This window comes from Enoplosus armatus, chromosome 13 (assembly GCF_043641665.1).
Source record: "Enoplosus armatus isolate fEnoArm2 chromosome 13, fEnoArm2.hap1, whole genome shotgun sequence".
Taxonomy (NCBI): Eukaryota; Metazoa; Chordata; class Actinopteri; order Centrarchiformes; family Enoplosidae; genus Enoplosus; species Enoplosus armatus.
In genome coordinates, this window is record NC_092192.1 from 5,401,089 (window position 1) to 5,417,074 (window position 15,986).

At 39.2% G+C, this 15,986-nt stretch overlaps 1 protein-coding gene across 1 annotated transcript in view; it reads left to right on the forward strand.

Annotated features, from left to right (window-relative positions):
* Positions 1-15,986, forward strand: part of ncam1a (neural cell adhesion molecule 1a) — a 77,494-nt gene that overhangs the window by 25,470 nt on the left and 36,038 nt on the right. The window contains exons 10-13 of the mRNA XM_070917725.1: positions 4,887-5,037; positions 11,267-11,451; positions 11,543-11,639; positions 12,617-12,784. Of these exons, the coding sequence (XP_070773826.1) occupies positions 4,887-5,037; positions 11,267-11,451; positions 11,543-11,639; positions 12,617-12,784 (601 nt within the window). The remainder of the gene's footprint in view (positions 1-4,886; positions 5,038-11,266; positions 11,452-11,542; positions 11,640-12,616; positions 12,785-15,986) is intronic.

Genomic DNA, 15,986 nt, shown 5'->3' on the forward strand with positions numbered 1-15,986 from the left:
ACTTGACACTGTACTACTTAGAGACTGTGCGTTACATGATGTTGTTTTCCCTGTAGGTTTTCCTTGCTTTTGTAGACAACTAGCTATTATTAGTAGATGCAAAGTGTAGCCTTTTGCTGTTGTTGAGTGTTGCTCTTTCTCAGTAGATGATTGCCAGTCGAGAAAAGTGTTTATAGTGCATGCCCTTAAGTGTTCCCTCTCTGCTTCTCACTGGTTTCTCACAAACTGCTTGTCTCTACAGAGGAAAAATAATGTGTTTTAACCTGATACAGCAGCTTGTATCTGGCTGTGTAGATAAAAGCACTGACGACGGGAATATCACACAACTAACTTGGCTCATGATCTATGATGAAGATACCCGTCGTAATATTTTATGTGTGGGAATATATTGGTCTAAAGACAGGAATGTTACCATGTTAGATATTTTGATGTAGCCCACCACGGGAAATCAGTTGTTGATGAATGCACTTCTGATAGCACGGCATTGATCAAACTAATCTGTAGTCACCCATAATAGTTTTGGCCTTGCTTGCATTAGACGCCAGCTGAACTCAGCTATGTGATAGGCATAAATCATGGGCTGCTAACAAGCAGGCATTATATGATTAGTCATGATGATGAATGTATCCTGAAAGGGGATATTATACTAAAGAGAACTGGGGGGTCTTTACAGTGTGTCTTTATTTCATTGAGAAGTGCACTTTAGAAGGCAGCCATACACTTGATCCAGATCAAGGTCTGATTATAATAACCTGCCTGCTGAATGCCATTGATGTCAGTGCTGAGTAGAGCTTTCAGGTAATCCTCTTTAACCCATGAAGGTTGTATTTACCATAAATTTGTATTAAAGATCAGCAGTCATTTGTAAATATAACACTTAAACTAGACCAATGACAAAGCCACAAAGCTTAAATAATGGAAGCAAGGCATGGACTCTACTGTATGTTCTTGTCAACAGCTTGGATATCTTTACAGGGTTCAGGGAATTGCAGATAAATTCAATGTTGTGATTTAACACCATGGCCACCAGCGCACCCTAAATGTCAAAAATGATGAGAGGAGGAACAGGTTCACCTTCGTATGCCACATTCTGCAGGAGGATCCAGCCCCTGAATTGGGAGACAGATAATCAAAAGCTGTATTCTAGCTACAGGCCATTTGAAGTCATTATTGGCTTGTCAGGCTCAGCTCTGCTTAAGGACCTGCAGCTCTACTTTCATCAGCCTAATTGCTATTGCTCCTTTCCACTGCAGAAATGAAAAAAAAAGACATATAGTAAAAGTATGTAAAGTGTAGCTACGGTCACAGGATCTGCTTTTGTTCCAGGAACCATATTTTGGCACTGCTCTGCAGGTAATAATAAATGCAAGACCTTTCAGGGGTTGCTAGCAGTGCTGTCAATCTTCATTGGTCAAGCAGATGTGTTGTCACATCACAGCAAGGATGACAACAACACAAACAGTAACCACCATTTTATTATAGTAACTGTATCGACTAGGGAAAAGGAAGAACAATGAAGAATGCTTGTTGGACAAATGAATGTGTCCAGGCCCTCATTTGTAATTGGAGCGAGGAGGCCGTCCAGAGGAGCTGGAATCAGCAATTAGAAAAGAAAAGGTTTACCAGGAGATTTTTCAGTCTGGCAGAAACATGGATACGTCACACAGCCTAACAATGCACAGAAAGAATTTAAAAGATGACACAAGATTATAGCAAAATTAAGAATCACAATGCGTGCAGCAGGGCAGACTGAAAAACTAGGAAGTAGTTTGACATGCTTCACACCACCGCCGCCGACCTGCTTGTGCCAGCATTAACATGAAATAAAATCAATAACAATATCTGCTCCACTTCTTCCTTTGTTGTCCCACAACAGCTTACTTTCCTCGCCTACCAAACAACACATAAAAATCACATACTTGGTCCCGCTGTTGCTTCTTTGATGAAGTGTATCATGGTTTGGAAAATACAGCAGAAACACAAGGAAGTAAAAGTTCAGGTTATGGGAAGCCCCAGGTGACAGGGTCTAAAGTTCCTGCAGTGGAAAAGGGCTATCAGCTATAGTTTCTTGACTTTGTAGTCTATAACCAGCAGGGTGAATTTTTTTGCTCCAGAGTGAAATGTCTATCCATGTTTCCCACAATACGGACTGTAATAACTTTGGTGATCCGCTGACTTTTCATCTACTTCTATCATCTGATCAAAATTCCAAGGTAATTAATAGTTTATGTAAAACTAATTACATTCCTATCAGCATCAGCTGTTAAACATGGTGAACATTACCTGTTGAACATCAGTATGTTAACAGTTTCAGTGTTCAACTCGCCACAGGGTCTATACAGTCTCACAGAGCCGCTAGTGTGGCTGTAGACTCTTCTTAAAAACTCAATAATTATTAGATTCTAGTTTATCTCTTATGTTGACTGCTGACAAACCTTTGCAATTCAAGTTGGAGCAAGAAAATTCTCACATGCCCTTCTTGTAATTACCCTTAGGATACTGATATGCACAGCTGTTCCCAGTTGACATTTTGCATTTACAGATATCCAGCATGACATTAATGCATTAACATTATTTATAGGGCCAGTAGTGCTGTAGGTTGTGGCCCGGTGCTAAAATATAGAAGCAACACATAGAAAGGGTGAACAGGGTTTGTTCACTGCATCACTGATAGACGCAGCCGCAGCAGATTGTGGCTGGCAGTCTCTCCTATATAACAGTTGCAGTACAGAATATATGACCGGTGAAACGTGCGTATTATTGACAGGTTAGGTAACAGAGTGTCAGTTCTGCCCTACAAAGCAAAGAAGCAGTGACTACGTAAATAGGGGAAACTGTGAAAAATTATTTTCCATGCATGCCATTACAAGTCCACCGTTCTAATTAATATGGTGACAAATCAGAGGTGTATAATTAAAATAATTCATCGGAATAAATGAATAAATCCTGTTCAAAGGTCTGCCCGTTCACTTCTACCTCTGATGTATCATTAAAGTATTATTCTCCATTAACCTTATCCCTGTTTACATTCCAACAGTGTGCCCAGTGCAGCTCCTTCCTGTGTCACTGCAGTAAGACAAGATTAATGCTGCCCTTTCAAAATGTTCCAGGACACTCCCTCAGATCTTCAGTAAACAGCAGAAATGTTTCTGTCACATCTGCATCCACCTGCTCTGTAGAGGATAACACTTCATGCCATAGTGCTAATACAACAAATATCATTCAATTATTTATAAAATATAAATGCTGAAGCGTCTACAATGCCTGAAATATTAATAGAAAATAATGGCAGCTCGAAGGAAGACATATATCCTCTGTTGGTTTGAACTGTGTGTCGCCCAGAGGCTGTTGCTGTATTTTTAACAGCCAGAGTTTTTATAGGGCCTGCTACATGGCTCTTCTTCATTATTGATGTCTCTTTTTTCGCCAGCTACCTTCTACAGCATATTTTCCAGAATATGTGTCATTTATCGTCGTGGTGGGGAGCTTGCATTTGCATTTTTGGGAGCACACTATATGTGAAAATGGTCAGATGTGACTATAAATGAAGAAAGAATAGAGCAGAACACGAAGCCCCCGGTCCTTTGGCCTCATCTTTGTATTTGGTAACATGTACGCTACAGATCAAGCTAGGTTGCAGTGCATAATTAAAATGGCAAGTGAGGTCATTGGATGTCCTCATATGTCAGCTGCACACCCGAACTGAGACCTTGCTCTGCATAAGCCATCCTCAGTGACCCTGCATATCCACAATACAACAGGTTCAACTAAGTAGGCAGGGCAATAAAGGCGATCTGCTAGGGAAAATAACAAACAAGGTTTAACAAGACACTTATCCCAACTGCAATTATACTGTTCCAACTGCAATTAGACTGTCCGTAAACCTGCAACTAGACTGCTAAATGGTAGGAACAGTAATCGACATACTGTAGGAGTTTGCAGTTTATTGGCCCAGGCTTTGTGCGCTCGCTGATTTCCAGGCAGATGCAGGGAAAGTTTCTCCATGATGTCCACTGTCTTGCTGTTTGTATATGTGTGAGAGACAGACAGTTAATTTGACTAGCATATTTGTATGATTTTAAGATAGACATGTATATTTTTATGATTTTATGCTTATGTATTTTGGTCATCTGACTTTCCTTAACCAGGGACAATAACATTTACCTAGAACTTACTTCAATCTTAGTTACACACTGTAAAGGATAAGGCTGGTGTTGGGTCTCTGTAAATAATATTATAAAGACTACGGTCTAGACCTGCTCTGTGTGAAACGGGCCCTGAGATAACTTCTGTTATGATTTGGTATGATTTATATAAATAAAATTGAATTGAATTGTATTGGATTGTATCTCTGTATCTATATATTTCTTACTCAAGAGATCCCCTAAAAAGATCAAAAGCGTGTTTCACTCCCCCATCCTGCCTGTTGCACAGACTTTACAATGAGAAAACTATAGAATAACACCAGCCTTACCCTTCAATTTATTTTTTCACAAAACACCAACTTCCAATCTGTACAAGGTTCTCTTATTTTCTATTCTGTCTCTCTCTCTGATTTTGCACTACAATTCACATACTTTAGGTCATCTGTCAATCAAACTGTGTTTATCACAGTTTCTTTGTTTTCTTTAGTTGATTAAATCTGAGTTCAGTTCCCCGTTCATCTTCTATTTTATACCCAGTTTAATCCAAACAAACGAGAAACATTACTCCATCACCTCCCAGGCTTTTTTTGTAAGAAGCTCCCGTTGTTTAGTCCAACAAATATTAAAACTCCCATAAACAAGCTGAGGGAATCACTGAGAGAGTAGCGAGACATGCATTCATTTCTATGACAATTTCAGGCTTTATAAGTGAGAATAATTACTGTCTCTTCTTCTTTGTAGAGCCTTGATAGAAATATTGTGGTACGCAGCCACGCACGGGTGTCTTCTCTCACCTTGAAAAACGTCCAGTTCACATACGCCGGCCAGTATCTCTGCACCGCCAGCAACTCCATCGGTCAGGACAACCAGCACATGTACCTGGAAGTCCGCTGTAAGTAACCTCACTCTTCCTGCATTTGCTCTAATTGTTCATCTGTGCTGTCAGTGCTCATCACCGTTACTTTGTAATGTTCTAATTCATCTCACTCTCAGAACGAAAGAAAATAAATGTTTTTTCCAAAATGCTCAACGATTTATTGATGAAAAAAATATTCTCAGTATTGTGAAATTGAACTCTATTCTTTGAGTTAATTCTTTTTATTTTCTTATATTAAATAATGCCAGGTGTTAAATAATATTTCACACCCTCTACTACATCAATGTCAGTTTTATGCAAATTCATCAATGCTCAGCTAAAGGAGACACTGACGAGTTTAAGTCAGGATATAAAGACTAAAATAATTCTTCTCATCTGTCTTTTGTTGGCCCTGATCTGGAACAGCTGCTGCAGCTGCAGCTGCTCCTGTCTCCACGTTCGCCCAGGACAGTCTTCAGATGAAATGTCACAAAGTTATTAAGAGCCAGTTAAAGATCTTAGTGACAAGTCGTAGATTGTAAAACTCCATTCTTTGACAATATATATCATCGGTCATGACGTTTAGTGTATTCCAGGAGTCATTTTGTTGTAATTGGCATTTGTTGGTGCCCAGAAATTTTCTCAACATGCCTGTTTCTGCTGAGGTAGTGATTTCCTGTTTCCTAAAATGGCTTTTGACAACACCCTTATAACTTTCCTGGTCTTTGTTCATTAGCTGTTGATTTTACCTGTTGGCAGAAAAATCAATAGCACTAGCAATAAAACAGTAAGAGCAAGAGAGCACTTTCCAATCAAGAAAAGCTTGAAACTCGTGCCCTCTATACACAACCTGCCCTGTGGCAGCCTTTCATGTGGAAATCTGTCTCTCAGCATCTTCTACAAAGGATTTCTCCTTATGTGATTGTTTAACGTTGGTGCAAAAGAGCATCTCTAGACAGAGGATCTCGATTTTTGACTACAAAACCTGGAGCTGGTTTCAGAAAGACAGACTAGACTGATTTTCCGTCTTCAGATAGAGTTCTGCAGCCTGTTGCACCGGCTGAAAACGAGTTTGACCATAAGTTCAAGTGTAAAGTGAAACTTACTGCTTGGCTGTAAAAGGTTAATTTCACGCTAAACTTGTTCTTTTGTCCATTTTCCCCATCTCTACTTACATTGTAATTTAACAGAGTCGTGTGCAATCAAAACATGGCAAAGTGAAGTTTCACTGCATTTTCAGATAAAAAGGAGAGAAAGACACTACTATGACAGAAATTAAGAGGCCTACAAGACTGTTTTATTCAAATAAGATCATGTTTGCTATGACATGGGAAGTTGCTAACATTAGGTAAAAATGCGTGCGGTTCGTCTAACATTGCCTCATTACTAATTCAAGTCATTTATCGATCGCTTCTTGTACTTTGATGTTTTTCACTAAGGTTAAGATGACTGTATCACATAAATATCGTCATAGATAATAACATCATCAACTTCCATCTTCTGCTACAAGTTCCTGTTTGAAGTGAGCAGTATAAAGAAACTGTACAGCGCCAGACTGAGCGTGCTTGCCAGTAAAGGGAAGTAATCAGTAGTCACAGGAAATGTGCTTCTGGTGTAAATATAGAAAAATTTCCTCTGTCTCTTCTAAAATTAGTCTTTACCATTTCTCTAACTGTTCCACCACGGTTCCTGTTAATACCTTTTACCGTCTCAGGAGAAGGGTTCATGTTATCATAACTCTAGGTTTTAACCACAGTAAGTATGTTATTGCATAAATTACCACACTATGTTCAAACTAAGCTGCATTTGAACTTACACATAACTGGTGCAACAGGCTGATTGTCATCAGATGCACAAAGCGATCTAATTCATGTTAAGTTATTTAGGTAAATGAAGACTCATAAACATGTTGCATGCTGTTTTTAGGAGAATTAGAAATATATATAAAAACATGGCACTGCATGCAAAGGAAGACATATTCAAATCAGGAAATCCTAAAAACAGAGGACCACAGAAAGAGCTTGTAAAGACCAAAGAAATGTGTGTGAACATACAGCGTTTGGGCAGTCACCTCTGCATCTGGGGATAAATGGTGGGCGAGAGAACAGAGTTTGCTGGGTCAGTGGTACCACTGCGATTTGTTACCATGGAAACAAAGGTCTCAGTTCTGACATAGCCTTGAGGTACAGTGGCTTTTTAGGCTCAAAATGAAAGTTGGGTTATGGTCTTTGAGGAAACTAAGTCGAGACTAAAATGCTTGTAATGCTTGCAACCATTTGGCCTTGATTGATTTTATACATCATATATAGAAGAGAGTGACAGGAAGTCATGTGGTTAGAGAAAGGGATGTCATGCAACAAACCCTGGTTGGATTTGAACACTGGGCATTGCAGTCATGTGGTATGTCTTAACAAGACAGGACGGTCAGGATGCCCAAAAAGGTTCTTAGAGGGTAACAAAAAATGTTGTAAAGCCTAAATAATACCTTCTGCATCTGCAGGGTCTGTGAGGGTACTAATCATTTTGATTGATACATTATTTTCTGCTATTCTGCAAAGCAGTAGTTGTAATGATCATTATTATACAGCTAGATACAGATCATACGGTGTAAGACTAATGTGTTAGTGTGTTTTTGCATGCATTTTCCCTTCAGTAGGATACTCAAAACATGCTTAGAAAGATTGGACGTGCAGAATGGAAGCCAAATCATACTTGATCTCGTTTTGAAATCTATCGAATATTACCCTGGTTAGAAAAGAAAGAGATAAATAAAGCCAATGAACACTTAATTGGATTAATATGCCCTGCTCTCAATGCACCATCAATTTGCTCAGAGATATAATCACAATGGAGTGTTGATAAAGTTGTTTAAGGGCTTGAAGTTAGCTAGAGTAATCAGCAAGTAATCAGGTAGCTGATTCACTGTTGCCAAGCAATTATCGATAAGAAAAGGTGCTTTGTCTTGAGCACAGCTCTCACTCTCTGTCCTCTCTATCACCACTCGCCCAGTCACACAATGAAGACGTTATCTAGGCGTGGAACTTCCTATCTGCTGCACAGCATGATCCCATTAGCTTGGCTGAGCGTGTCTACGTTTGCTGTTGAAGGACTGATAGGAAAGTGTTAATATCTTCTCTGTTTGAGCACCGGTTTCAGCACCCAAGGTTTATTTAGCATGAATGTGTAATGAAAGTGCTGTTTGAGCTGCAAGCAGGTCACTTCTTATGTACCCATATCTGTCCTGCTGGCTACACAGTTAGAAATCCCAACTCATGAGCACAGCTTTTACTTTGTATTGTGGCCAAGTTCAAAACACTACCTATGATATTGTGTGGGTCTGCAGATATTAACAGTTTAATAATAATAATAATAATAATAATAATAACAGTTGCAATGGTTATACCTATATTTTAAGACTGAAGCTGCAGAGAACCATTATTCGGTGCCAGTGTGTTGAAATGTGACCATTTTCATACCAAAGAAATCCCCCCCGCCTATTTCCTCAGGATGTTATCCTTGACATGGTAGAATCAGCACTTGTGCAGTCAGTTTACTCTAAAGGTATCCATAGATTTATTTATTTTGTGTGTAAAGCAAAAACTGCAATCAAGTGTCACTTTTATGTCATGTGCAGGTAGCTGTGGTCTTCCACGCAATGTTTATGCTGAACTAACACAGCACGAAGGTGTGGCCGAACCATGATGGTCTGATCTTGACTTAATTTTAGTCATTTGACATTTCTGACATAAAATTCTGATTACAAAATTGTACCTGTAAGTGCTGACATAGCCATAAAATAGCCTATCCTTCTTACAATACAACATTTATGAACAAGCTACTATCCAGACTGTAAATACAAGTTATGCACATACACACATTAAGTATTAAGATACATACATTTACATACAAGTATACAGTACATAATATGCACGTATCCAGTGATTTGTCACAGCTGAACGTTGATAACACATATGTACAGAGGAAAAGAACAACTAATTCATGAGCACAAATTGATTGCCAACCCAGAGGATGACCCACTCTACCTCCTCTGCAACAGTGCTAATCACTGCACCACCATGCCGCCCTAATGTGACCTACATAAGCACCACTAGCAGATACATTCATGTTATTTTCACGTATATCAATAATCTCACCTAGACCAGGCTAGGAGGCCACAGAAATCAAACAGGCAGGTCACAGGCACTGCAGTGAGTCAACGAGGCCCAAAAGCTGCATATATAGAAAGAGTGAGAGTCTAATCAGGGCTGCAGGTGATGGAGCAGTTATTGACTCAGCCTCGTCCATCAATCCCAGCATCAGCACACTGCAGAGTTTTCAAGGATCCGGGGTCAGAAGTAAAGCCCTGGCAGTGTCAGGGGCCACAGCATTTCTCAGCACTCAGGAAGCAAAGCATACTATACTGCGTTGAGAAGCGCTGCTCAGTGATGTGAGCAGGATGTGATAAAAGGAAACAGGTACAGGTACACAGTCATCTCCTGTTATAGCCTCTTACTCCTGAATGATGATGCTGAAAATTAAGGCTCAGGGTGAAGAGTGTTGACCATATGGCATCAACTCAATTGAACAAGCATGACAAAGGAGCTTGCTAAATGGTGCTCACACTGCAGCATGAATGGTAGCAGTGTTATTGATATCTCAGCAGGTATCAAATATAAAGCAGTTGCAGTGAAATGATCTAATGTTCATCAAACCCAAATAGAACCAGCTGAATTTCCTACAGTTATTTCCTGTTAACTCAATGATTTTGCTAACTCCATATTGAGCGCCTATTATACTTACTGTGTAATAATGGCCTGTGAGACATTGAAGTTTTGGTAATTGCTGAGCTGGAGCATCTTGCAGCAAAACACTGCACTTACTTTTTCTAAAATGGGCAAAAAGTGGCAATTTAATGTTCCATAAAACCAGCACAGGTCTTTAAAACTTGAACAGATGTCATAAAAGACCCCGCCTTGAATGTATAGAAGTCAGACAAATTTGTTTGTAGTAAAGTTTGTTTACCATTAAGATTGCAGGTTCTGTCAGCATTGCCATGATTGCTCCTGCTGGAGTGTGTTTTAAATGTCTTTTTTGATTACAAAGATTTCTAAATGAAGTATCTCACTGGTAGCCATGATAAGATCTGCTGGAAATGCTGAAAAGAGGAGTTTCAGGGAAGGAAGGAAATATTGCCATCCCACAAATGACTTGCTCCTGCAATAGAAGACTCTGTGTGGTCTCTCCCAGCCGACTGATTCCTATCAGTCCTGTGGATTTTCTTTTTTCATAAAGAGATTTGATGGGTTTGAAGATAACATGTAGATAACATGTCTTTTCCTGCACGCACAGACTCTGAAATGAAGAGTTAGTGCCGAGTTATGGAAATATTACATCTAATTCCAGTTAGATGAAAATTAGATTTTATCGATATTGGCAAAATGTATGTACAAACCAAAGCCTAGTGTAGACCACCCGATTTTTGCCATGATTTGCATGTCCCACATAAATGTTTGAAATCTGAAGCAAAAATCCTCAAGTTGGAACAGAACTTGTGCCCTTCACAACAGGTTCTTCAGTTTGAGCTGACTTCTTCTTCTTCATCTTGACTTCTTTGTTAGCTGTCCCAGACGCTTGGACCATGTAGTTTATGCACCCCCCCGTCACCAAAAAATGTCTTGTAGTGTGAGCAGAACAGTAATTCTGAGATTCTGAAAGTCTTGTAGCTGCAAAGGGATAAAAAAAATGTTGTTCCCCTGTTCGAGATCAAAGGAATTAAGGGAGTTAAAGTTTTAGACAGAATCCATAAAATTAAAAAAAGTAAACATGCAAATAACATCCATGATCTTATAAAGGTTGACCTGAACAGATAATTATCCTTTCTGTCACATTATTTTACTTCTCTTACTTACAACTTTTTATTTATCTTTATTTATTCAGGCTCTGTGCACTTGCCTGGTACAGCAGATACAGTACTGATACTGTGTCTAATGATATAAAGTAAAAGCCTGGATGTACTGTAAGATGTTGGTATTTACTTTATTTTTGGCATTTTAGATTCACATTACATACATGCATTATTTATCATTGTTTAAAAAGCCCAGCGAACCCCGGCATTTTCCTCTGGTTAGTTGATTGCAGTTTCACTCCTTATTCACTCCTCATGCATGGCATCATTTTATCCTAAACACTTCAGATTACCAGTCAACTGGTCCAAACATGCCTGTTGTGATGTTTACCATCTTCTCTCCATTGTGTGTTGCCGCAGATGCTCCAAAGATCCTGGGTCTAGTGACAGTGTACACGTGGGAGGGAAACCCGGCCAACATCAGCTGCGAGGTGGAGGCTTACCCCGGAGCCTCAGTGGTTTGGTTCAGGGACGGCCTCCAGCTGCCCTCTGCCAACACCACCAACATGAAGATCTACAACACACCAACCATCAGCTACCTGGAGGTCTGCTGCACCTTACTGACATACAAAATCATAGTTAATCGAGCAAAAGTGATTTTTTGAAAGAATTAGAATTTTTGTTTCTGTCTCTCAGATTACCCCTGACTCTCAGAATGACTTTGGGAGCTACAACTGCACAGCAACCAATGTGATGGGCACTGAGTCCAAGGAGTTCCTCCTCATCCAAGCAGGTTTGTTCACCGAAAATTAAGCATCACATTTAACTGAACATGTGTCGCGTTTTTTCAAATTGAACAAAAGTTTTAAGAAAAAGGTGAATCATTTAAAATCCCAAATGGGGGTAAGTGGGAAGTGTTTACTAATGCCAGTAAACATGGTCAACACCACATGTAATGAATGTATTAATGACAGTTTATTAATGACAAATTCTCAGATCTTGAGATGTTCAGGAGCTTATTAGAAACAAACCCAAACTACTGACTCAGTGGTGTAGACTCTTTGTTTAGATACTATGAGTGTAACATCAAGATCCCAGCAGTGGTGAGTGGGATAGTGATAATGATTAGGATCTTTGTTTGCTTTTACATGAATCGAGGGAAGATAATCCACTTATGACTGTTCCTGTTCAGGAAGCTGCTAATTTCCTTGAGACAATTAACACGTTCGTAGCTAAGATATATCTGTTATTGGCCGCATACGAATTGAAATTGATATTACATTTATGTTCGAGTTGTCCAAAAGGCAGCATATAAATAGAAAATAAAGTCGCACCATGCACTGAATTGTGAAGCACTTCATGAGAAGAGGCAGGTCACCTTGTCTCAATACAGTGTAGCTGAATCACCTGTGCTAACAACCTCTGCTGCCACTGTGTAATATACTAATATACTGTAGGCCCTTTGAGGTGTTTTCTCTCTGCTTTTTCATCTGCTGCATAACTCATCAGTATGCCTTAAGTGACTCCTTCCAACCTTAGTTGGACTAAAGGGATGCCAAAAGGAGCCCTTCAAATAGGGATTCACTCCTTATTTTCCACATTGTTATGTCAATGAGAAAATTCTACATGTTGAATGAGGCAGAGAGCAATAAACATTGTATACTGCATATACTGGGAGTTACATGCAGTTTGTGAATCATTATATTTTGTGTATTTTCTTCAGTCTTTGCATCAGTGCTAGCTTTCAGAATGAGTTATTTTCTGTTGCAGAGGTGCCATCATCGCCAGAAATTCAACAAGTGGAACCTTTCTCCAGCACAGCAGAGGTAGAGTTTGAGGAGCCTGACTCCATAGGTGGAGTGCCCATTATCAAGTACAGAGTGCAGTGGCGTTTGCCTGGCCAGGATTGGAAAGGCAAGGAGTACAATGCAAAGGACGGTGAGTCACGCATCTCTCCTGACAAAGGTCATTTGATGGATGTTTTGTGCCTCTAATTGGCTTCCAGAAGCATGTGTAAAAATCTAATTTCAAGCTTTTTTTAGCATCCTATTTTGTCTTTGAAAACTGATTATAAACCCCTGTTGTGACGTAGATTTCTTCTCAATGTGAGTCAGTGTTGAATTAGTCCCTGAGTCACCACCACTTACCTACATTTCCCCTGAAAGCCTTGAAAAATACACTTTCAATAAAGCAAAAGTGGATGCAAGGTATATTATAAAATGATCTCCTCAGGGTCAGTGTTGTCTGCGGTCTCTAAAGATGCATCACCTGCATCAGCTACACTTTAGAACCTATTAAGACATTATAATCCTTAGCAGCCAAATGACACGTCTTGCTTCAAAAGTCATCTCAAAGAAGAAGCTTCTACTCAGACTCCAGTGTTGGATGACAAATAACATCTGTTAATCAGTTCAGAAATGAAAAGAAAATTAAAACTTTACATCTGATCTCTCAATCATAAGATTTTAACTTTTTGAGTACCAACATAATCCACTTACTGTAAAGGTTACAGCGCATAGAGAAACTGAGGAGTCACTTTTCATGGTGCAGCTTTCACTAAAATATAATATGTTATTATTATTGTTATTATCTTAGGGTTTAGGGTGTCTTTAGAGCGCATCTACTCCATGAAGGAAATATGGGCCAAAACTGCAAAAAAAAACATTTCAGCTAGCAACAACAGTTAATCCAAACATGACAGTAGCTGATGTCAGGAGGAGAGGTGGAACACAGTGTAGCCTAAATGACAGTCAGCTCAGACACTGACAGGCCCCAGATAATATCCCCGTCCCACTGAGGGTTTGTGGCTCTTACAAATCTGGATGGTTCTCGTCCTGTCTGCCACATGGGACGTATCAGTCAGTGGCTGACAGGCTCTGCTGTCAGCTCAAGGCCCAAGAGCCTCCTGTCATGCAAGCGTATACACAAAACAAAACACCCGCACCAACAGTAAACCAAAAATATCTCATTGTACAGTGCATACATTTATAGTTTATTTGTAAAATCAGGAATACTAAAGTCCTAGTTATATAAACTACAACATGCCGGGGAGGAAAGAAGTATATTGTTACCGATAAAGAATTATCAAGTGGCTGAAATGTCTCAATAGAAAGGCTATTGCGTTCAAAGTGTCTCACTATATTGTGAACCAGGGCTGCCATCACATGTTGTAAAGCAGTACTGCCAGATGTAGATACCACACCCATCACTGTGTGGTCCATGTATAGATATCTACATCTGCAGTGTGCACATACATGAAGCTACACCTGCAATGCTTCATACTGAACCCTGTAAACCTGTCTATTACCACTTCATATTCTATGTTACATGCATTAGATATCTATATCTGCCTATATGGTCCGTAGTAAACATGAATACACTGTAGCTACATTTTGAATGTTTAAAATGGCACAAGCCAAATTCCATTCAACTCCATTGTCTTTAGGTGGTGACAATAAGATTGATTTCTCAGACAACAATACATAGTCCTTGATGCTGCAGTAAGCATGCACTGTAGAAACACAATTATTATCACACACCACAGTCAGTCGAATTTGTAACAATTGTTATGATTTGTGGAGATAACCTTTTAGGGAAGCTGAGGAAACCAGCATGTGGTAATCAGTGGTAAATTACTCCAGGCAGGCTGGAAATCTCTGAACATGAATGGTTTCAGCAGGGACATCAGTTTTGCTGATATTGGTGCTAGAAGCCCAGTTGTGACTTAATTTGGTGTTGGGATTTTCAGCTGTATTCATACAGTTTCCCCAAGCAGTCACTTATGCATGGTTCATTCTCATTGAGACATTAATGTGAAACAAATTTAGAATTTATTCGGAGTCACTGTAATCGAAAAATGTTTCTCTGTTTTGCACCGGGGCCTAAATTTGTTCCCATCCATGAAATTACTATTCTTTATATTATGCAGTGAGATATCAGCCAAGTGGCTTTTTATGACAAAAGGCAAGAAACAAATGTGTATATGTGTGTGTATCCTGATTGAAATCTCAACAGTTCCTTGTTAATATGGGAATAATAATAATAAAGTAGGTTTTAATTACGTATCATGTATTATTTTTACCTCCAGAAAAAACCCCCGCCACCAGTTCCCTTTAAGGGATTATTCACACGTTATATATTTTATTTCAAACTATCAAAATGTTTCTAGTTGGGTCGTTACTAAGTAATTCACTTTCCCCATGAAAATTACAGATTGCAGATTACAGTAGCAGGCTTTCTTTCCTCGTAGCTTTCTTTCTGTATTACATGTGACACCCTTTGCGTTGCAGTTTCTCTTCAGTGTTATTTTTCTACAATAAAACCAGTGATCATAAACCACTGAACCCCACTGAAATTAGAGCTTGCCCTTTTCTTGGCATGTGCTCTTCATGATGCTGCTCTGCTTTGCTTTGCTCAATGGTTGTCATTACATGCAAGTATCCTATTGGTCTGCACAGGCTGTCTTTGCTCTCATTGGTGACTGAGTCTCCGTGGTTAATCCAGTTAGGAGTTTATTCCAGGCTACCTGTGATGTCATGCTGCACGTACAGTATAATAATAAACCGTTTCAGCCAGCAGCCACTGTCTGTTCTGGAGTCATAGGTGACTTCTATATATAAATAATACTCACAGTACCAATGGTAAAAGGACATGCTGCTCAGTCCCATGCTATCTGGTGAGAGCAACATGTACACATCAATACATCAAAACAGTAACCTGTTTAATTTGGATCAAGCTAGAAAAGGCATCTGAGAGCTTATTTAGTCATTGAATAACAAGATTAAGTTATTTTGTTTGAATCTTTTTAATTAATTGTGTTATTTTTTATTCAGTGAAAAGTAAGATAGTACAGTACAGAAAAATAAGGCTTTGTGTAAACACATTTATTATATTCTTTATACTCTATTTGGATCCACGCAATGGTTCTTAGCACATACAGAATCAATGGAAGAAGAATCGGCAAAATAAGCCAAACAACTCATTTTACAGATGAAATGGAAAAAACAACAGTATTTGAAATTAAATTACATCTGTGTGACATTCATCAGTTTTTGTCTTAGTGCCTGTTTGAAAGAAAATCTGCTCTTGAATCTCATGCTGGTGGACCTGTTGGAGACTGTTGACATTTCACATGACTAAC